Here is an 18,436-nt window from a genome sequence, read left to right on the forward strand (position 1 = left end):
GAGGAGGCGAAAGCTTTGTAACAACGCGAGGTAATTGTCAAAGCCAAGATGTCAAGTCGGGTTGAAGAGACACAGCTACGGTTCCATGAAAGTCTGGCCTGAGTTTTTGTAGCTTTTTTCTTGCTGGGGGTATTCCTCTTGCGTCATGCCTCGGAGCTCTTGGCAGCAAGTGAAAACGAGTGATCAAATCCCAAGAAGGTTATCCAAAGGTTTACAAGCGCGTAACTTTAGAGTTGAACAAGACAGAAGAGCTTTGTTTGATGATGATCTCTGATCTTTCACGATTCAAGAATAAATCCACGTCCACGTTTTCGTCCTAGATGCTGGCATTGAATGCGATCAGGGGTCAGTCACCAGTTTTAAGGAGCATGTCCAGAAAGAACAAGGCGAAGCCTGGCCATGGCGATATCATAATTTAAAAGCAAAGTAGGGGAAAGCCATCGAAAGAGAGGGAGAGGCGTGCATGCATTGTTGCAACGCAGGCTGCAGGGCAAGGACAAGCTATCGTGCTCTGCTGCCAAGGAAAAGGAGAAGAAAATTTTGCGAGATCTTCGTCTCGCAACTCGGCTTTATCGGCTGCAGGCAACGCAGGCAAATCTGATCGCTTTTTCTTTTGTCCAGTCAGAAGTCCAGAACGCAAGGAAAACAAGAAAACGAAAAAAATTAACAAAAGAGCCAATGAATAGTCTCTTGAAATTTTCTTTTTGGAATTTTTTTCTTAAACTTAGCTTGTTTTATTTTCTCTCCTTTGCCCCCATGCGCAATCATATATTCGTTGCCATATATTTCATGTTGCTGAAAGAAGTCTTCTCTTCTCTTGATATAGATCCTGAGCCTGTATTTTTAATAATGCCTTTCATACTTTTGATCAAGGAAACTAAAGAACAAAGAAATGTCTTGTACTTTATTCTTCACTCACTTGAGTTTGTTTTTTTTTTCTTCTCTGTAATGTTTTTTTTCATTGCACCGACCAACAATGACAACGTCCTTCGTATCCTTCGTTTTCTTTTTTTTGCTTTTCTCGTTTTCCCGGAGCACAATGTAGCTGAGAAGGAAGGTCAAACACAATTGACTTCGAGACTAATTTGTAAGGCAATATTTTCTCAACCGAAAAAACAAAACAAAGAAAATAATACCACCACGCCGAGCAAGCCCGGTCGCGAGGCGGATCTATAGTCAACTGCCACGTGTCGCAGCCGGCGATCTTCCCGCCGGCTTGTCGGCCGTACGGTGTGCCTGAATCTATGACCTCACGCGCGGGCCCATGTGGTCATGGCACGTGGCAGATGTCCACGGTGAACATAACGGCGGGCACCGACAAAACGGGAGCACGTTCCCTGTAAGATTTCCTGTTAGAGAAACGAAGATAAACTTGCCATTTATAAACTTTCTCTTTTACTTTAGGTCCATATCTTTTGTCCTTGTCCCCCACTTCGAACCAAGCTAGAGACACGTTCCATTGTTCTTCGAGAAAATGCCACTCCTTTTGCGGAGTTCGTGCACCAAAACTAGACGAGAGAGAATCAACCAACCGATCGATCGATTAAACAAGCGAGGAAAAGATGTGGTCGAGAAGAACTGACCAAATCCGTCACGACGATCCATATTCTTTGCTTGAATCCGCCTTTGTCTCGTCTGCGAGGAAAACAAAAAGAATGCAATCGCTGGTGATCGATCGCAAACAAACTTTAGAAGTGGATCGAGGAGGGAAAAAGAAAATCACTCTCGATCGAGCAGCCTAGAAACCAGAGATCAAAGTGTTTCTTTCCTGGCGAGTTACAGGGATTTCTGTCCTCGACCGTGGCAACACGGAGCATGTGAGCCTCGAGTTGTTTTCACTTCTCACGGGCGAGAAAGAGGCCCCCAGCGCTGATCTGATTTGAGAAATCTGTAGGATGAGAACAAAAGTCACTGGTCATATTTACAGTACCTCAACACAAAAGAAACACATGAAGAGCCTAGCTCGACTCCGCACGAAACTTGGCTCCGTTTCAACAGCGCATTGGTGCGCTGGAGACCGCTGGACTTTGCGACTCTTCTTTCTTTCCTTCGATTAGATCCTAGTTACAGCCAATTCCTCCTGCAAGAGAGAGCAACCATTGATGAGTAAAAACCACCGAAACCGTTAGAAATGGAACTTAAACTCCGACTTACCTGCGTCACTGCGAGCCAGCGGACTGCTGCGAGTTGGAGCAGTCATCGTCCTCAGAGTGCTGGCCGTCGAAATCCTCCTCAATTCCGCAGGAAGCATGCCCGTTTCCAAAGGCACGGATGTGGTCCTTGAGGGAGCGCTTGTGCTTGAAATCTGAGCCACAAGAGCAGTACCACAGCTTGCCGCAATTCTTCTCGTGAGTCCGCCAGTCCCCTCGCACAGCAAACGCTTTCCCACACTTCCGGCAAGGAAACGGCTTGATGCCGTGCTTCCGCTTGTAGTGCGTCTGGAGTGTCCGAAAGTCCTTGAGTGGCCTCGCACGGGGATGGTCGATGTTGTTACGGCATCCAACAGCGCAGCAGTAGCATGGAAGCCTTAGCATGGCTGTCGGCTGAGCACCTCGCAAAGACTCTGGTCCCCGCCGATACTGAGAACCGTGCCCCCACATATGCATCTGGAAGAGAAACAAACGACATAGAAGTTTGTCTTGAACTTGCAGTTTCGAAAGAAACGAAAAGAAGTGAACCTGCATGTTGTTGTAGCGATTGAAGTTCTTGCTGCACACTGGACAAGAAAATTGTGTTGGACCGACTAAAATCTGTGCTGGAGTGGGAATCCAGTACTGTCCTTCGGAAAGCCTTCCTTTGCACCGCTGAAGCCGCTCTACTTCGTAAGCCTTCTTTATCTCGTCGTCACTTGTCTGGACTGGGGGACCGATGCTTAGTGCCACTGTTACGTTACTGCTCCCAATTCCATCACTTTTAGTCGAATCCTGGTCTTCTTCTTCTTCTTCATTTTCTTCCCGATACAAAGGCTGTAGGATGGGAGTCGATATTGGTAGGATTTCCTTCTTTGGATCAGCACGAGGCCCCAGGCTCAGAAAAGGCAATGTCTCCTCCTTGGAACTGGATGGCGAGGCCTGCACTGAAACATATGGGGTGTCCGATTGCTGCGCTTCTGTTTTGATCCCGGGCGACGAAGAAGCCTTCCAAGGAAATGTTTTGACACGAGCGTCGAAGAACGGAATAGCAACTGGCAGCTGCGAGACGGGTTGACTCACGTAAGGCTTGAGCCATTCCGAGAACCTGAGCGAATAGGCAGGAAGAAACCGAGTGTGCTGCTGAACCACAGTGACAGAATTCTCTCCATTGTATCTAGAGTTCATTCTCCTGCGATCAAGTAGCAAAACCGTGAGACACTCCACACATCTAAAGGCCGAAAGCCTACCTTTCAAAAGCACAGAGCTCTACAGCAAGGGTGAATTGGAATCAGAGGTTAGAGGTGCTGAAGACCATTATCGGTGTTGAGCTAAACTGGTTACATCGGCACGTGGGCAACCACATACGTACATATTTATCGATGTCCGCAAGAAAACACATACAGTGCGAGGACTGCGAGCTTTTGCTCGATAGAGCGAGAGCAGAGAGGAAGAGAGAAAGAGAGTGCGAGCTAGAGTGGCGGTGTGGCAGCTCTATCGGACAACAGACGGTGTGGAAAAGGGAGCTGAATAGAGACAAATAATTGAAAAGAGAATTGCAAAGACAAGCCCGGGTGGTGTGAAGGAACGATGGAAAAGCCGGGTGAGAGTGGGACCCGAGGAATCAAAAACTGATCGGTGACACGATGGGGAGTGAGGAACGTTTGGAGCAACACGTACTCAAAACGAGGAGGAAACGTAGTCCTAGAAATTCAAGAGGGTAAAAAGAAAAACTTAGCTGATCTCGAGCAGAGTGCTTGTAGTAGCAGAAGCAGCAGCAGCAGCAAGATCCACTTGTTTGCTCGGTAGACCTCCTTTCAACATCCTGTCAAAGCCGCCACCACCACAGGATTAGAACATATCAACAGTCTTATAGCACAACGTCACGGGACACAGACCATCTCCAGGTGGGACCAGTTTGTCAACTGTAGATAACAAGTGTTCTTCACGAACTGAGAGGCCGGTCAGCAAGACTATGCACCGCACGCTTATAGGAAACAAACAAAACACGAGTCCAAACACCATTCAGCGGTAAAGAAAGCAAAAACAAAGCTAAAGGTTTCAACCAATGCATTGATAAATACGTAGCTGCGAGTTACTTGCTCCTACAAAACCAGTCAAGAAAACATGCACAGCGGAAGAAGTTGACAACAAAGAGTCGGCCAGTTTGAGACAAATGATAAATGCTTAACTTAAGGACAGCAGCATTCGCCTCGATCGAGAGAGAAAGCGATTCGTCTGTTCATGCAACGAGCATAGCCGTAGCACCCATGAATGATCTATAGATCGCACAGTTAAAGTTTGCCGTGTTCTGTGAGCAACAAGAAAGAAAAAGCCAGCTTGATGTATATGCTTAACTTAACCACGGCAGCATTCTCCTCCACCAAGAGTCTTTGATTTGTCTGTTCATGCGACGAGCGTATGCGTAGCACCCATGAATGATCTTAAATCGCACACTAAAAGTTTGCCGTGTTCTGTGAGCAACAAGAAAGAAATCAAATGAAAAAGAAAGAAGAAAACTGGTACTAGAGAGAGTACCTTGCTTGATGCTTATATGCTTAACCATGGCAGCATTCGCCTCCACCAAGAGAATCTTGGATTTGTCTGTTCATGCGACGAGCGTATGCGTAACACCCATGAATGATCTTAGATCGCAGACTAAACGTTTGCCGTGTTCTGTGAGCAACAAGACCGAAAAAAAAGAAATTGAAAAAGAATGAAGAAAACAGGTACTAGGCTAGAGAGAGTACCTTGCGTGATGCTTAAAGTTCTTCGTAGTCAAAGGAGGCTATTGAGAAGCTGTTATCGATGCGTCCATCCAGGCTAGGCTCCCTGGAAAAATGTGAAGTACACATGGAAGAAATTTTCACGAACGACAATTCTCGGAAGATTTTACCTGGTGGAGTCAAGCCTGCCATCGCAGCGGCGCAAAGGATACTGTCAGGAAGGATGAAATCGACATGCGGCAAAGAAGCGCCACATCTCTTTTTTAAAAGCTCGCCGATCGATCCGACCCCGCCGAGTAAAAAAGATTAGAAATCTAGATCGAATCGAGGCGAGGCGAGGCGAACTTACATTTTCTTTATAGTTGCCCCTCCTCGATCGGCGGCTCCAGCGCCAGAAAACAACGCGATCTTTCCCCCAATTCTTTAGAACCCTAAATCCCGTTGAAGAAGCATATACCAAAATTGTGCTTGGCCAAATGGCCAATGGTCCATGGTCAATAGAACTCCCTTCGGCAATGTCAACTTCAAAGACTTCTTCGTGTACACCTCCACCATGTGGAGGTAACATTGAGTTCCAATAGGTGGAAATATATTAATGGTTCTCTTATCAGCTAATGGATTCGCATCTAACGTCATGTTTTGTATTTTCGAGATAGAATCTAGCACAGCATCAATGGATATGCCAAGGCATCTTCGGCAAAGGCCACGTGTCCGTAGGTTTTAGAGCATATTCCTGGGTATAGGGGAGAAATTTTAAGCTTCTTTCTCAAAGGTCGGATTTCTGGGGACGGCGCTAGCTCCAGCGCTCTTGCGGCATCATCCGGGCGCTTAAATATCGATCGCTCGCAAGGCATCGCCACCGATCTGAGCGAGAATAGGTTCGTAAGGGTCAGTAATCCGCTAGATCTGTCCGTCGCGGCAGCGCCCGGCTCTAGCGATCATGATCGACACCACAGACGATATTGCGGAGGAGATTTCGTTCCAGTCCTTCGAGGATGACTGCCATCTCCTGGGAAATCTCCTCAATGACTGCTTGCAACGCGAGGTGGGGCACGAATTCACCGAGAAGGTGGAGCGTCTTCGCGTCCTGGCACAGGTGAGTTCTTATCTTATCTCCATTCGTTTGTGTTGTCTTTATATCTCACTGTGGCTTTTGGATTTTATAGAGTGCTTGTAACATGCGAGCTGCCGGGGTTGACGACGCATCCGAATGGCTTTCCAGAAAATTGAGGGACGAGCTGGAGAACATGAGCTCGGAGGAGGCTGTGCCTTTAACCAGAGCTTTCAGCCATTACCTCAATCTCATGGGCATAGCTGAGACTCACCACCGGTACGTGCTGTGCTTTTTCCTTTCCTTCACTTTTTCTCACTAAAAGTGTCAACAACCTTAAATGCAGGGTGCGTCGCAACCGATCCACGCCGGTGCTGTCCAAATCCTGCGACGATGTTTTCGAAAAGCTGATTCAAACCGGTTATTCTCGTGAGGAAGTGTATGAGGCAGTGTGCAAGCAGGTCATTCATTTTCGTTGTGAAGTTTCCTGCGATGTGACGATTTTCTGTCTTCTCTGACCAGGAGGTTGAAATAGTTCTAACAGCGCACCCCACACAAATCAACAGGCGTACGCTACAGTACAAGCATGTCCGCATTGAGGTTAGAATATATTTTGTTTTGAAAAAAGCTCATGCTTATCTATCTGCGCAGCATTTGCTGGAAAGGAATGATCGACCGGATTTGACGCACGAAGAGAAAGAGCAAGTTTACGAGGATCTGGTAAACTGTTTTTCTATTGGTAGAAAGAACTGATCGGCAATGTCTTGCTTTACAGGTGAGAGAGATTACAGCCCTGTGGCAAACAGACGAGCTAAGACGACGTAAACCGACTCCTGTGGACGAAGCTCGTGCAGGTCGATTGCCTCGAGTTTGGAATATTGTTCTGATATTGTTTCTTTACTTGAGTTTAGGCTTGCATATAGTTGAGCAGTCGTTATGGAAGTCTGTGCCGCAATATTTGAGACGAGTGAGCACTGCTCTCAAAAAGGTACATATAAGTGGTTGATGATTCTGTACACTAAAAAGATTGACTCTTTAGCACACTGGTAAACCACTGCCTCTCTGTTGCACGCCCATAAAATTTGGCTCCTGGATGGGTGGCGACAGGGACGGAAACCCAAATGTAACTGCCAAGGTACTCGATTGACGTCTCGCCCCTTGGACGTCATAACTAACCGACTGATTTTTTGCAGGTGACAAAAGATGTCTGCCTATTAGCGAAGTGGATTGGTGCAGATTTATATCTGCGAGAACTTGATGCTTTAAAATTTGAACTTTCAATGAGCAATGGCAACGAAAAACTTATTCGTATGGCTTATCAAGTTCTTTCGGAAGGTATATGTTTTCTATTTTTCTTAGTACTGACGAGTAGTTTCCTTCAAGAGCATGGACAGACGGAAGAACACCATCGAAGTCATGCAAGACACACAGAGCACCATAATTTTGCGCTTCCTGTTCACCTTCCAGCTGGAGCAGATATGTGCGCTTCTACTGGTAACTATAATGCCAAACTTCTAAGCTGTTGTAATAACAAAAAGCCCAGAGGTCGATGGAGAGGCTCAATTACCGTCTTTGAAACTCCCGTTCAACCAACAAACTTATCAGGTACATCTTTGTGTTTGCTTTGCCTCTAGATTAACTTCCCTTATAACAGGCTCTGACGGCCAAAGAGGCCACATCCTCCCCTAGAGCTGTGAAAACGGAGACAGAGAACGGGCTCCCTCCAACCCCCGTCACCCCAAGGAAAAAACCCGGATCTGAAGTTCGCTCCAGCCTTGAGAAACTCTTAAATCCAGGTTTGGAAGCTCGACATATGGATTCTCCATACCGAATTGTTCTTGGACACGTGAGGGATAAGGTGAGAAGGATATTTGATTTGTTTGTTTGTCGATTGACTATCTCACATGTCACTCGGACAGATATTTAGCACTAGACGACGCCTCGAGGACATACTGAATGGTTTGCCAACCGATTACGAACCCGGCCAGTACTACGAATCAGCAGATCAGCTTTTGGAGCCACTATTGCTTTGCCACGAATCTCTGGTATGTGCGTTATATTTTGATGTTGCCGGCTGATCCAGCGCTCTTTTCAGCAATCGTGCGGCTCCGACGTTTTAGCGGATGGAAAGCTGGCAGATCTGATTAGAAGAGTGGCAACGTTTGGTTTAACGCTGATGAAGCTGGACCTTCGTCAGGTAATGAAATGCACTTGGAAGTCCAAAAAAGCTCACACTTGTTTAATAGGAAGCCGATAAGCATACAGAGGCCTTGAATGCAGTAACTGAGTTTCTTGAAATGGGGACTTATAGTCAGTGGGATGAAGAAAAGAAACTGGACTTCCTGACATCCGAGCTGAAAGGCAAACGACCGCTTCTTCCTCCTTCAATTGAGGTTTTATTTTATAATGTTTCTTTTCCTGAAAGCAAAACATTTTTTAATCCCCCGTAATGTCTCAGGTGTCCAGAGAGGTTCAAGAAGTTTTGGATACATTCCGTGTAGCTGCAGAACTTGGAAGCAATTCTCTTGAAGCGTATGTTATCTCCATGGCTTCAGAGGTCAGTCTTGTCTTCTTTTTTTTTTTTTGGTTTTTGTAAATAATTCCCGAAATTCTGCTACAGGCTAGCGACGTTCTTGCTGTGGAGTTGTTGCAAAAGGAAGCACGACTTATTGTGAGCGGGGAGCAAGGCAGGCCTTGTCCAACCGGATCGTAAGCTTCCCAGTTACACGTTGGTTATCACTTACATCACTGTTTGTAACAGGCTCCGGGTTGTGCCACTCTTCGAAACCGTAAAAGATTTAAGAGATGCCGGTACGGTTATCCGCAAGCTTTTACGGATTGACTGGTATCGAGCACACCTAATTGCAAATCACGATGGACATCAAGAGGTATACTTTTTCTTTTTGTCACGAGAGCTTGGATTAATCTCTTCCTCCGCAGGTGATGCTTGGCTACTCGGACTCCGGCAAGGATGCCGGCAGGTTTTCGGCAGCCTGGGAGCTATACAAAGCACAGGAGGACGTAGTGGCTGCGTGTAAAGAGCACAACATCAAAGTCACACTCTTTCATGGACGAGGTGGAAGTGTTGGACGTGGAGGCGGGCCTACTTATCTCGCTATTCAATCTCAGCCTCCGGGATCTGTCATGGTATGAACTGTTTCATGTGAGTATCCATGGTCACTGATTGTTACTTCAAATGTATCAGGGATCTCTGAGAGTGACAGAACAAGGAGAGATGGTCCAGGCGAAGTTTGGCGTCCCGCAGACAGCAGTCCGGCAGCTCGAGATCTACACGACTGCGGTACTTTTAGCCACACTCAATCCTCCAGACCCTCCACGCTCCGAGAACTGGCGGCTGATCATGGAAGAAATCTCCGACGCAAGCTGCACAAACTACCGCGACGTCGTTTTCAAGAACGAGCACTTCATCCCATACTTCCACGAGGCGACTCCGGAGGCCGAGCTCGGCAACCTCAACATTGGAAGCCGTCCAACTCGACGCAAAAAGGCGGGCGGCATCTCCCAGCTCAGAGCCATCCCGTGGATCTTCGCGTGGACGCAGACGAGATTCGTCCTCCCCGCTTGGCTCGGCGTCGGCGCAGGCCTGGAGAAAGTTTTCCTCGAGGGCCACAAGGAAGAGCTCCAGGCCATGTACAGGGAGTGGCCGTTCTTCCAGTCGACCATCGATCTCATCGAGATGGTTCTCGCCAAGGCCGACCCGTCCATCGCCAAGTACTACGACGACGTGCTCGTGAGCTCCGCGGCTCGCAAGGAGCTGGGAGAGGAGCTCCGCCAGGCCTTCCACACGACCGCAAAGTACGTCCAGGAGCTCAGCGGCCACCAGAAGCTGATCGAGAACAACAAGACGCTGCGGCGGCTGGTCGAGAGCCGGCTTCCATATCTCAATCCCATGAACATGCTCCAAGTGGAGGTGCTGCGAAGATTGCGCCAGGACGAAAACAACCAGAAGCTCCGCGACGCGCTGCTCATCACCATCAATGGAATCGCCGCTGGAATGCGAAACACTGGCTGAGAGGAGCTACGGTACTCCTTTCTCTCGATTATAAATTCTTCCTGGAGGTTTGCTCTTTCCTTTCTCTTGGATTTCTCTGGACTGATCCTTTCACTCTTTTCAGGGACTGCTTCCTTCCTTTTGCCCACCGAGTGTATGATATGAAGAACACCGAGTATATGATTACAATAAAAAGTTTTAAATTTGAATTTCCCGCAACTTCTTAAAGTTAAAATTCCCTCCAGGAAAAATATTTAGGGCAAATGGTTTAGGGTTCTTCATGGAGCTCGGAGCGCCAGGGTAGGCTCTGGATTGATCAGGGCAACAATGCTGCGCTGCAGTAGCAAGCCACTGGAAATCTGTGGGAGCTTTCTGGCGCTGGCGCTGCTGCTCGGGCTAGGGATCGACACGGTGCTGGCCCTTGGCGCCATGACGACCTTGGCGGCGATGCGCGGCAGCTTCACTGACGCCAAGAACTCGTTCGCGCTATGCGTTCTCCGCGCTGGCACAATGCAGCCTTTCTGCTGGGGTACCTTTGTCATCGACAGCAACATCTCCCCGCCAGGGAATTCCCTGCTCTGGGCGATGAATGGGGGCGCCTACTTCGCTTGCGGCCTCCGGGCGGATTCACGGTCTCCTCTCTGCTGGGGGCAATCGCCAGGCAGCGATGTCCCGGACGAATTCAAGAACGTCAGCTACGCGGAGATCAGCTGTGGCGGTTGGCACGCCTGCGCTGTGCGGTCCAATTCCTCCTCCACCGCTCCAGGCCAGATCGATTGCTGGGGCGCCAGCGATTTCGGTCAGATCAGCCGCCCGGATCGCCCCTCTCAGATGGTGTCCATCACTGCCGGGGACTACTTCTCGTGCGCATTGGTTGCTTCCACGAGGCGGCCGAGGTGCTGGGGGAAGATCTCCAAGTCCGGCAACACCACGGAGGTGATTCCTCACGACTCGGTGTTCTTCCGGATCTTCGCTGGAAGAACTCACGTCTGTGGCATTTTGCTCGCGAGCCGCGAGGCTCTTTGCTGGGGGAACAACGAGTCCGGCCAGTGTGATCCTCCAAAGGGTCTCTCCTTCGCGACTCTAGCCGCCGGGATCGACCACTCTTGCGGGATCCGAGACGATTCTCACGAGGTGGTGTGCTGGGGGGATAACAGGCACGGTCAGCTGGAAGTTCCATCGGATCTAAAGTTCTCCACGATAGCGGCAGGGGATTTCTACACTTGCGGGGTAACCCTGGGCGAGCGCCAACTTTTGTGCTGGGGAAGCGCCAGAGCTCCGAAAACTATCCGAGTGAAAGATGGACTTTGCGTGGCCGATTGCGAGCACGACCAGTACGATCTCATGAACACCGACGTCAAGGACTGCGCCGGACCCGAGGAGAAGATCTGTTTGCCGTGCGCGAGGTGCAAGGCTGGGAGCTACGAGACATCGCCCTGCGTTCCTTTCAGTGACAGGAGCTGCTCTAGCTGCAAGTGGTGTTTCTCGAGGGAGAAGCGGGATCACCCGTGCCGGCGAACTTGTCCAGCGCCGCGGAGCTTGTCGATCTCGGGACCGCAACCATCCGCCGCTGTAGCTTCGGAGCCAGCTGCTTTGGATTCTGGCAACGTGACCTTTCGACCACCGGTCGTCGAGCACTCTGATCAAAGTTTCAAGCGTTACCGGGACGTGAACGGAGTAATGCTGGTGATCACCATCTCTTTGGTTACAATCTTCACAGCCTAAACGTAAGCGTCTTTCAAACTTGCTTTCCTTTTTCTCGTTGGTACTTAACATCGAACTTTTTTTCTGCGAAAGCAGGGCAAAGTTTTGCGAGCTGACATCGAACCGTCAGATCGGTCTGTCGGTACCAGTGAGAAAATAAAAACTACGTATAAAATCGTGGAAATGGAAAGGGAATGTCAACCTTTGTTGGTAAGCTTTCCAGTTTCCATGTTCTCATAGGTAGATCTAACAAGCAACATTGTTGTGTCAGTGCTGCTAGCTCCATAATTTTTGGCGTCCGGAAGAATTTGAGCTGGTTTTCAAGCTCTCGAATGTCAGCCATCTTCTCGTTCTTACGGTAAGAAAGAATTGTTTCAGGTAGGAAAAGCTATGGTTCTCTTTGCTCTTGATTCTCAAGCTCCGATTTTTCTATTCGGTGCCTTTAAAGCCTGATGCGATGCTACAGCTGAGATCTCTTGGGCCATTTTGATTGATTGACTTCCAGCTAGCAAACTCCAACAAAGACTACAGTGATTTTCATCAAAGCTCCGCGGCATCGCAAAAGGCATCGAGAATTCTCGCGAGCGCGCCAAGAAACTCCGTTAAAATTTGTTAGAAGGGGATATTCGTCCGGCGGCCCACCGAAACCATGTGAGAAGCACCGAATAAAATTTGTGCCAGGAGAGCAAAAAAAGGAGTGATTTGACTCGCAAATTCTGTGCGCTCCCCAGCTCTCAATTGATCGTGAGAAAGTGACAAACGAAACGAGGACGAAAGAAAGCCCTAAATCTAAACTTCGCTACCAAATTGGAAGGGAAGGGGGGAAGAACAAATCCATGCTTTTGTTGCTGCTTCTACACACCGACATACACCGCCAAGAATTTAACCCATGGCGCAAAGTTCTTCGTTTCCTCTCTCTTTTTTTCCCTCTCTTTTGCCCCCAACTTTGTTTGCTTTTGCCTTTAAGAACAGGGTCTTATAATTTCCAGGAGGCCGCGGGGAGTTCGCAAGCACGATAGAGAAAAAAAAAAAAAAGGCGTAGAATGAGATCAGCAGTAGTAGCCACGATCTTCCTTGTGCTCGCAGTGGTACCAGGTACACACCGCAAAACATTCTCCCCGAATTCTAGCTATCAGGATCTTTCTTGGGTCTCGGCATTGATTGATTTCCTGGTTTTCCCATCGCGAATCCGCGTGATCAGAGCTGCTGGGCAGCTGCATTTCCGCTTAGACTCCCCAATTCGCCATCTAAGCCCCGATCTGGCCACGAGATATTTGCTTGTGGGCAGTGTGCCAATCGGGGGAAAATTCGCTTGTGGGTGACTGAATTCCTGCTCGATCGCCTTGTGGGCACTTGCATTCTTGCCTGGAATCCACTCCCCAGCCTCCAAAACCTCCGATCTCGCTGACCCAGTTGTGGATTTGGTTCTTGTCCACAGGTGCTCTGTTCCAGGACGCTGGAGCGCCTCCTCCTCCAACCTGGTGCATAGCGCAGCGCCGGGCGAGCCTCGCGCAGCTCCAGGTCGCGCTGGATTGGGTGTGCGGCCCCGGACAGGCGGATTGCACCAACATCATGGCCGGGCAGCCCTGTTTCCTCCCGGACAATTCCAGGGGCCACGCTTCCTACGCTTTCAATAACTATTACCTCAAGAACAACAAGGCCTATGGATCTTGCAACTTCTCGTTTCTAGCCACCGTGACCACCCATGATCCAAGTATGATCTCTTCTTCTTCTTCTTCTTTTCTGGGTTTTGGTTTGATCCTTCCTTCGATTCTACTAAAATTTCTACTTCTTTGGCTCTAGGCTATGGATCGTGCTACTATCCCTCGCATCTGTGACACCAATCTCACCGAAATCTATGTATCAATCATGGATTGCTTGGCTGGATGATCCGGGAAATACTTTTGTAATCGTTGAGTAAAAATCGAATCAAAGCACCTTATAAGAATATTCACGTTCAAAATGATGCCAGGAATATGCTTAGTGATAAGTTTGCTTATTAGGGTTTTAGAGAGGCGGGAATGGAGTGCCTACATCCATGGCGGCATTCCATCGGCATCGATTGGCGCAGGAGATCTGGAGCTCAGATTCTCGGGCCTGCGCGGCCGTTCCAGGTGAGCAAGCCCTTGGCGGCGCGGGCAAAATGCGCCAGGGCTTTGATGGATCGAGAGGAAATTTGTGGGATTGGAGGAGTAGACGCGATGCCTACATTGCGAGATCTCTGTGGGAGCAAGGTGCCTTCTCATGTCTTGGACAGGTAGTTTGTTTCCCTGAGGGCGTTTCAGATGGGATTTCTAATTTTTTCTTCTTCCAGAGCAGAAGAAGCTGGGCTTAGATTTCCAACGCAAGTCCAGATGGAGGCTCTTCCAGTGGCACTCGAGGGACGGGATTGTATTCTCCACGCACAGGTGCGTATAATGCTTGTTTTAATCCCCCCCTTCCCCCCCCCCCCTCCTTTTTTTTTCTACTAAGCTTTGAGCAGACAGGCTCCGGCAAAACTCTAGCATATATGCTGCCGATATTGAGCAAAATCTCGTGCCAGAGATCAGCAGTACAAGCTATTGTCGTGGTTCCCACTAGAGAACTTGGTATTCAGGTAAGGAAAGTGATTTTACTTGATGTTTCTTATCCTTTCTTTTAGGTGGCTCAAGTTGCTAGATTGCTTGGTGGTGGTGTAGTCCTGGAAGAAACCGATGAGATAGACACCGGAAAGCGGACTTCCGTGAGCGTCATGACTTTACTCGACGGTGGAACCTCAAGCAGGCAAAAGAAGTGGCTGAGAGCTGCTCCCCCTCAGCTAGTAATTGGGACGCTCTTCACAGTTTGCAGGATGATCGAGACTGGAAACTTGAAGCTAAACGCGGTGTCCACAATTGTGGTCGATGAGGTAGAATCAAATTTATCCATGAATGGGAATGTGTTTAAGCAGTGTCTTGCTTGGTTGCAGCACAGGTAGATACGGCTGTGCACAAAGGAACACAAATTCTCGTGTCGAATCTTCTCACCAAGTATTCTTTTGCGGAAAAGCGGCAAACCATCTTTGCCAGTGCTACTGTGCCTCAACACAATCGGTTTATCCACGATTGCGTCCAGAACAAGTGGACCAAGGTAAGCTCTTCACAACTCACACTGTTCAATCCATTAATGCTTTCTTCTTCTTTTGTAGCCCAAGATCGTACATATCTACGTCCGGCCAGAAGTGAAAATGCCATCCAATCTTTCTCACAGATATGTGGTAAGCTCTCCCTAACAATATGAATTCTACAAACTTGTTTTCTGTGCCTACAGATATGTGGAAACGAAGACAAACTTAGTGTTTTGCATGCGACCATCATGGCCGACGCTCCAAAAGCAGCGTTTGTTTTCGCCAATGAGCAAGTAAGTCACTATCTTTGCTATTCTCGTACTAAGGCTCCTGCTGTAGTCAGAAAAGGGGAAGAGAGAGGGGCTGGTTCCCAGAACAAGAGCAATGCTAGATTTCTTCGAGCAAAAGAAGGAAGAAATGCCCGAGTCGGAGGCAAGCCAGTGGGAGCTGCTGATACTGGAGGAGTGCATGAACATCCACGCGAGATTTGCAAACTCTCGGGTAAGTTTGTGTACCAGCTGCTTCCGATCTCTAAAACCATCCACGCAGAAGCTCAAAGACAGCAAGTTCCTACTGTTTGCGACGGACTTAGCTGCCAGAGGACTCGACGTCCCGGAAGTCACTCACGTCTACAACTTGGAGCTGCCTTCGAGCACCGTGGCGTACATCCACCGCGCCGGACGAACAGCCCGCAAGCCGCTGGAAGACGAGCAGTGCGTGGTCACGACGCTGTTAAGCGAGCGAGAGGAGTTCGTGATACGCAAGCTGGAGAACGAGATCGATTGCAACTTCGAGCTCGTGAAGTGACACGATCTACTCGAGGCAAGCTTTCCGGATGTTTACAAATGGATCTGTCTAGTTTTTGTAAGTTTCTCGTTCTTATTCTTGTTATTGATTAACGACCGATTCATGGACAGTTGGACTTGGTCTTCTAGCATTCCATGAGGAGAGAGTTCACGCTATACACGAGCACGTCATTGTGGTCCGTGGAATCAAAGGCTAGAGTGCCGCGTGCCAGGCGAGAGTGGCGATTCTGGCACTGGAAAGGCAGCGTGAAGAGTTCCACCCAAGCCGCGCAATTCTCCATGCTACCGCGAAGCGGATGCCGGAACTGGATCTTAAACTTGCCGTGCTTGTCCGTGGTGGTGACGAAGCTGGAGTGCGAGCAATCCACAGCCACCGTGACCCCTGCGCATGATCTCGGAGAGTTAGATCACTGAAGAACACCAAAGATCTTTGATCCTTGGAAACATCTTGGAGCGAAGGAATTCTCCATGCATACGTGAAATGATTAGGGAAGGGGAATTAGTTACCGGAGAGTGGCCTGCTTTTGCCATCATCGCCACACTTCTTGCATAGAACTTGGCCGCGAATCAAGATCTTGCTTGGCTGGCGGCAGTGATGGCCGTGGCCATGCTTGTGGCGATCACCACTGCTTGTAACAGGAACTTCTTCCTCGGGATCAGGAGTTCCAGCCGGAGAAGGGGCGAATTTACGCGATGGGAGAGAAAAAGCTGGAGGAGGAGAAAGAGGAGGAGCGAAAGTGGAAGATGATGGAAGAGGAGGAGGAACTCCTTTTGCGGCGGTGGTGGAAAGTTCTTCCTTGGGCTGGGTCGATGATCCAGGAGCTGGAGCGCTAGCTTTCGCGGGAAACGATGAAGATCCCTCTGGAGCTCGCGCTGGGGCGAGTAAGCTCACATCCTCCTGCCCGGGCGACAGCGCCACTGCTGCGTCGGAGCTCGATGGAGTCGTGGGCGATGACGATCTTGGCTTGGGCGGAATGGGATTCGGCTTTGGATCGCCGGGACTGGGCTTTGGATCGCCAGGGCGAGGAACCAAAAGAGGATGTGGGATACCGGGAGGACTGAGAACTGTGCCTCCAGGAGCTGTGCTTCCGGATTGCGCGGGAACGGTGCTTCCGGATTGTCCGGGAGCTGTGCTTCCGGATCCTGGCGACTGATCGCTGCCGGCAGAGGAGGAGAACGATGGCGATGGAGCTGAGGCAGCGAGTTCTTCCGCGGTTAGAGGAATCGTGGTGTTGCATTGAATCACTGCTTCCGACACGACGATCAGCGAGAGCAAGAAAAAAAACTCTAGATTTCTCATTCTTTGCTCTTTTTTTTCTTTGTTCCTCCTTCCTCGCTCAAGATTTGGCAGTGTTTTTAATTCGCCACGAATCGATAGCCGTGCAAGCATCGCTCTCGCGCTGCCACCATCTTTGCATTGCCATAGCTCGGCATTTTTTTCTTCCTTCTTTGTCCTTTTCTTATTGGGTGTAAGAGCGCATTAGGGCTTTTTCTAGGGTTTTGGGACGCGAGCGAGGCGCCAGGTACGTCGCCTACGATTCTCTGCTCGATCCTCGCCGGATCTTGCATTCTAGATCAGGAAGTTTTTGTGTGATTTTCTTGCAGAATCCTTGCTCCAAATTCGTGTTTCTTCGCAAATTCTTTCTCTTGAGTATTTTTCTAGAGATTCTAGTAGTAGTTCTTCTCATTCGCATTCTTCCTTCCAGAATTTTTCTTGCTTTCGTTCGTGTTCTCGAGCATTTATTCTTTCTTGTGCTTATTTTTGTTTCTACGTAGAAGAGTATCGAGTCGTACTGAAGAATCAAGGAATGGAGGACGGTGGTCGGACAACCGAGACTGAGCCTTCGGGAGGAACCAGGAGAATGTCCTTTGGTGGAGTGGAATCGGACGCTGGCGAAAGCGCTGCCTCGGATGATTTTGGAGGAAGAACAGCCGATGGAAGTGGTGGAGAAAGGAGAAGCTGTTCTGGAAGAGGTGGCGAAGCTGGAGTTTCAGCACTCTCCACGGGAGGAGGCGACAGCGTTGGAGTTCCAACGCTTTCTTCCGGCTGAGGTGGTGGCGCAGTGACCTGCCGGATGAAAGTCGAGGAAATCGGAGCTTTAGCACCGGGTGGCGGCCAAACGTTCTGCTTGGGAGGAGGTGCCTCAACACTGGGCTTCTCAGGTGGCGGCGAAAGAACTTGTCCGTGCGGCGGTGGAAGAGCAGTCGCGGTTGGCGCTGCACCCACAACATCGTGTCAGCTCGAAAGAGGTGAAAGAAGTCATACCTGGGGGTAACTGTCGAGGTTGGAAGCTGGGTGGAGATGGAGCTGGCGCTTGGAATGAAGGTGCCGGTACTTTGCTAGGCGGTGGTGCTAGGTGCTGCTGAGGCCTGTGGCCATGACCGCGGCCGTGTCCGTGTCTGTGACCAGGAGGAGCCGGATGCTGGTCGTGGCTTCCAGGAGAGCTACTCCTCGGGGAATGGTGGTGAGAACCTTTGGAGGGAGGATAGAAGCCTTTGCTGGGGTGATGAAAACGGTAGCGGTGGTCGTGGCGCTGGTGGTGGTGCTGGTGCTGGTGGTGATGATGAGGAGGAGGAGGAGGAGATTGAGGAGCATGGTGATGCGGAGGCGGTGGATGGTGGTACCAGTGGTGGTGCCCGTGGTGGTGGTGAGAATGAGCAGGGTGGTGGTGAGAGCTCTTGCTCGAATGGGTGACGCAAGCGGGAGGGCCGAAGACGAACCTTTTGACAACGAAAGTCGTCCCGCTGATGGCACTGATTTCGACGTCCCGGTGGAGACTAGTTTTCGCTCGGCTACAAGAGTATGGGAGGGTGGAAGTCAGCACGGACACCCTGCATTTCATCTTCTTCCTCGCGTAGACGTCGAAAACATACCGCCCTCGGTAGTGGGAGTTCTGGTAATAGGTGTCTCCATCGCACGAGA

The 18,436-nt window shown here is 49.6% G+C and overlaps 5 protein-coding genes across 9 annotated transcripts; 3 read left to right on the forward strand and 2 right to left on the reverse strand.

Moving 5' to 3' along the window:
- Positions 1 to 1,352: 1,352 nt before the first annotated feature.
- Positions 1,353 to 5,261, reverse strand: LOC9649037 (protein TRANSPARENT TESTA 1). Of its 4 annotated transcripts, none has more exons than XR_002993119.1 (10): positions 5,026 to 5,261; positions 4,880 to 4,961; positions 4,668 to 4,805; positions 4,028 to 4,603; positions 3,380 to 3,954; positions 2,679 to 3,321; positions 2,155 to 2,606; positions 1,931 to 2,080; positions 1,724 to 1,874; positions 1,353 to 1,635 (listed from the first exon to the last, which is right to left on the reverse strand). XR_002993119.1 is itself a non-coding variant. In XM_002976600.2 (8 exons), the coding sequence occupies exons 6-7, from the start codon at positions 3,315 to 3,317 to the stop codon at positions 2,160 to 2,162; spliced, it is 1,086 nt and encodes a 361-aa protein (XP_002976646.2). In that variant the 5' UTR covers positions 3,318 to 3,321; positions 3,380 to 3,954; positions 4,028 to 4,603; positions 4,668 to 4,805; positions 4,880 to 4,961; positions 5,026 to 5,261; the 3' UTR covers positions 1,897 to 2,080; positions 2,155 to 2,159. The 4 variants fall into 4 exon arrangements, 1 of the variants encoding a protein (XP_002976646.2); XR_002993118.1 differs by having other exon boundaries at positions 1,353 to 1,508; positions 1,584 to 1,874; XR_002993117.1 differs by having other exon boundaries at positions 1,353 to 1,874.
- A 332-nt stretch (positions 5,262 to 5,593) lies between these two features.
- Positions 5,594 to 10,146, forward strand: LOC9649384 (phosphoenolpyruvate carboxylase 4). Of its 2 annotated transcripts, none has more exons than XM_002976455.2 (21): positions 5,594 to 5,951; positions 6,022 to 6,185; positions 6,253 to 6,367; positions 6,429 to 6,506; positions 6,558 to 6,626; positions 6,682 to 6,760; positions 6,818 to 6,894; positions 6,946 to 7,041; positions 7,100 to 7,241; positions 7,290 to 7,400; positions 7,450 to 7,511; positions 7,561 to 7,764; positions 7,826 to 7,951; positions 8,002 to 8,103; positions 8,153 to 8,299; positions 8,365 to 8,463; positions 8,527 to 8,615; positions 8,668 to 8,794; positions 8,847 to 9,053; positions 9,112 to 9,986; positions 10,043 to 10,146. In XM_002976455.2, the coding sequence occupies exons 1-20, from the start codon at positions 5,796 to 5,798 to the stop codon at positions 9,937 to 9,939; spliced, it is 3,078 nt and encodes a 1,025-aa protein (XP_002976501.1). In that variant the 5' UTR covers positions 5,594 to 5,795; the 3' UTR covers positions 9,940 to 9,986; positions 10,043 to 10,146. The 2 variants fall into 2 exon arrangements, with proteins under 2 accessions (XP_002976501.1, XP_024537259.1); XM_024681491.1 differs by having other exon boundaries at positions 9,112 to 9,950; positions 10,043 to 10,127.
- Positions 10,147 to 10,175: 29 nt separating this feature from the next.
- On the forward strand, positions 10,176 to 13,572 carry LOC9649038 (putative receptor protein kinase CRINKLY4). The gene is made up of 5 exons (XM_024681492.1): positions 10,176 to 11,645; positions 11,719 to 11,832; positions 11,894 to 12,717; positions 13,061 to 13,336; positions 13,426 to 13,572. The coding sequence occupies exon 1, from the start codon at positions 10,246 to 10,248 to the stop codon at positions 11,641 to 11,643; it is 1,398 nt and encodes a 465-aa protein (XP_024537260.1). The 5' UTR covers positions 10,176 to 10,245; the 3' UTR covers positions 11,644 to 11,645; positions 11,719 to 11,832; positions 11,894 to 12,717; positions 13,061 to 13,336; positions 13,426 to 13,572.
- LOC9649040 (DEAD-box ATP-dependent RNA helicase 58, chloroplastic) lies at positions 12,666 to 15,623 on the forward strand. Its single transcript, XM_024681437.1, has 11 exons — positions 12,666 to 12,936; positions 13,061 to 13,158; positions 13,626 to 13,879; positions 13,937 to 14,030; positions 14,105 to 14,218; positions 14,264 to 14,509; positions 14,575 to 14,730; positions 14,789 to 14,857; positions 14,911 to 15,000; positions 15,047 to 15,208; positions 15,257 to 15,623. The coding sequence occupies exons 1-11, from the start codon at positions 12,666 to 12,668 to the stop codon at positions 15,512 to 15,514; spliced, it is 1,812 nt and encodes a 603-aa protein (XP_024537205.1). The 3' UTR covers positions 15,515 to 15,623.
- A 1-nt stretch (position 15,624) lies between these two features.
- LOC112348674 (leucine-rich repeat extensin-like protein 5) lies at positions 15,625 to 16,890 on the reverse strand. The gene has a single exon (XM_024681658.1). It carries the CDS (start codon positions 16,811 to 16,813, stop codon positions 16,013 to 16,015), a length of 801 nt encoding a protein of 266 aa, XP_024537426.1. The 5' UTR covers positions 16,814 to 16,890; the 3' UTR covers positions 15,625 to 16,012.
- Between the last annotated feature and the right edge of the window lie 1,546 nt (positions 16,891 to 18,436).

This window comes from Selaginella moellendorffii, unplaced genomic scaffold (assembly GCF_000143415.4).
Source record: "Selaginella moellendorffii unplaced genomic scaffold, v1.0 SELMOscaffold_31, whole genome shotgun sequence".
Lineage (NCBI taxonomy): Eukaryota > Viridiplantae > Streptophyta > Lycopodiopsida > Selaginellales > Selaginellaceae > Selaginella > Selaginella moellendorffii.

Excerpts from the sequence above, each read along its gene's own strand:
- LOC9649038 (XM_024681492.1), top strand. The coding sequence starts at position 10,246 with ATGCTGCGCTGCAGTAGCAAGCCACTGGAAATCTGTGGGAGCTTTCTG.
- LOC9649040 (XM_024681437.1), top strand. The coding sequence starts at position 12,666 with ATGAGATCAGCAGTAGTAGCCACGATCTTCCTTGTGCTCGCAGTGGTA. Across the intron at positions 14,731-14,788 it reads TCCAGAACAAGTGGACCAAG|CCCAAGATCGTACATATCTA; the intron begins GTAAGCTCTTCA and ends CTTCTTTTGTAG. Across the intron at positions 15,001-15,046 it reads TTGTTTTCGCCAATGAGCAA|TCAGAAAAGGGGAAGAGAGA; the intron begins GTAAGTCACTAT and ends CTCCTGCTGTAG.
- LOC9649384 (XM_002976455.2), top strand. The coding sequence starts at position 5,796 with ATGATCGACACCACAGACGATATTGCGGAGGAGATTTCGTTCCAGTCC. Across the intron at positions 6,895-6,945 it reads TGAGCACTGCTCTCAAAAAG|CACACTGGTAAACCACTGCC; the intron begins GTACATATAAGT and ends TTGACTCTTTAG. Across the intron at positions 8,464-8,526 it reads TTATCTCCATGGCTTCAGAG|GCTAGCGACGTTCTTGCTGT; the intron begins GTCAGTCTTGTC and ends ATTCTGCTACAG.
- LOC112348674 (XM_024681658.1), bottom strand. The coding sequence starts at position 16,813 with ATGAGAAATCTAGAGTTTTTTTTCTTGCTCTCGCTGATCGTCGTGTCG.
- LOC9649037 (XM_002976600.2), bottom strand. The coding sequence starts at position 3,317 with ATGAACTCTAGATACAATGGAGAGAATTCTGTCACTGTGGTTCAGCAG. Across the intron at positions 2,607-2,678 it reads ATCGCTACAACAACATGCAG|ATGCATATGTGGGGGCACGG; the intron begins GTTCACTTCTTT and ends TTTCTCTTCCAG.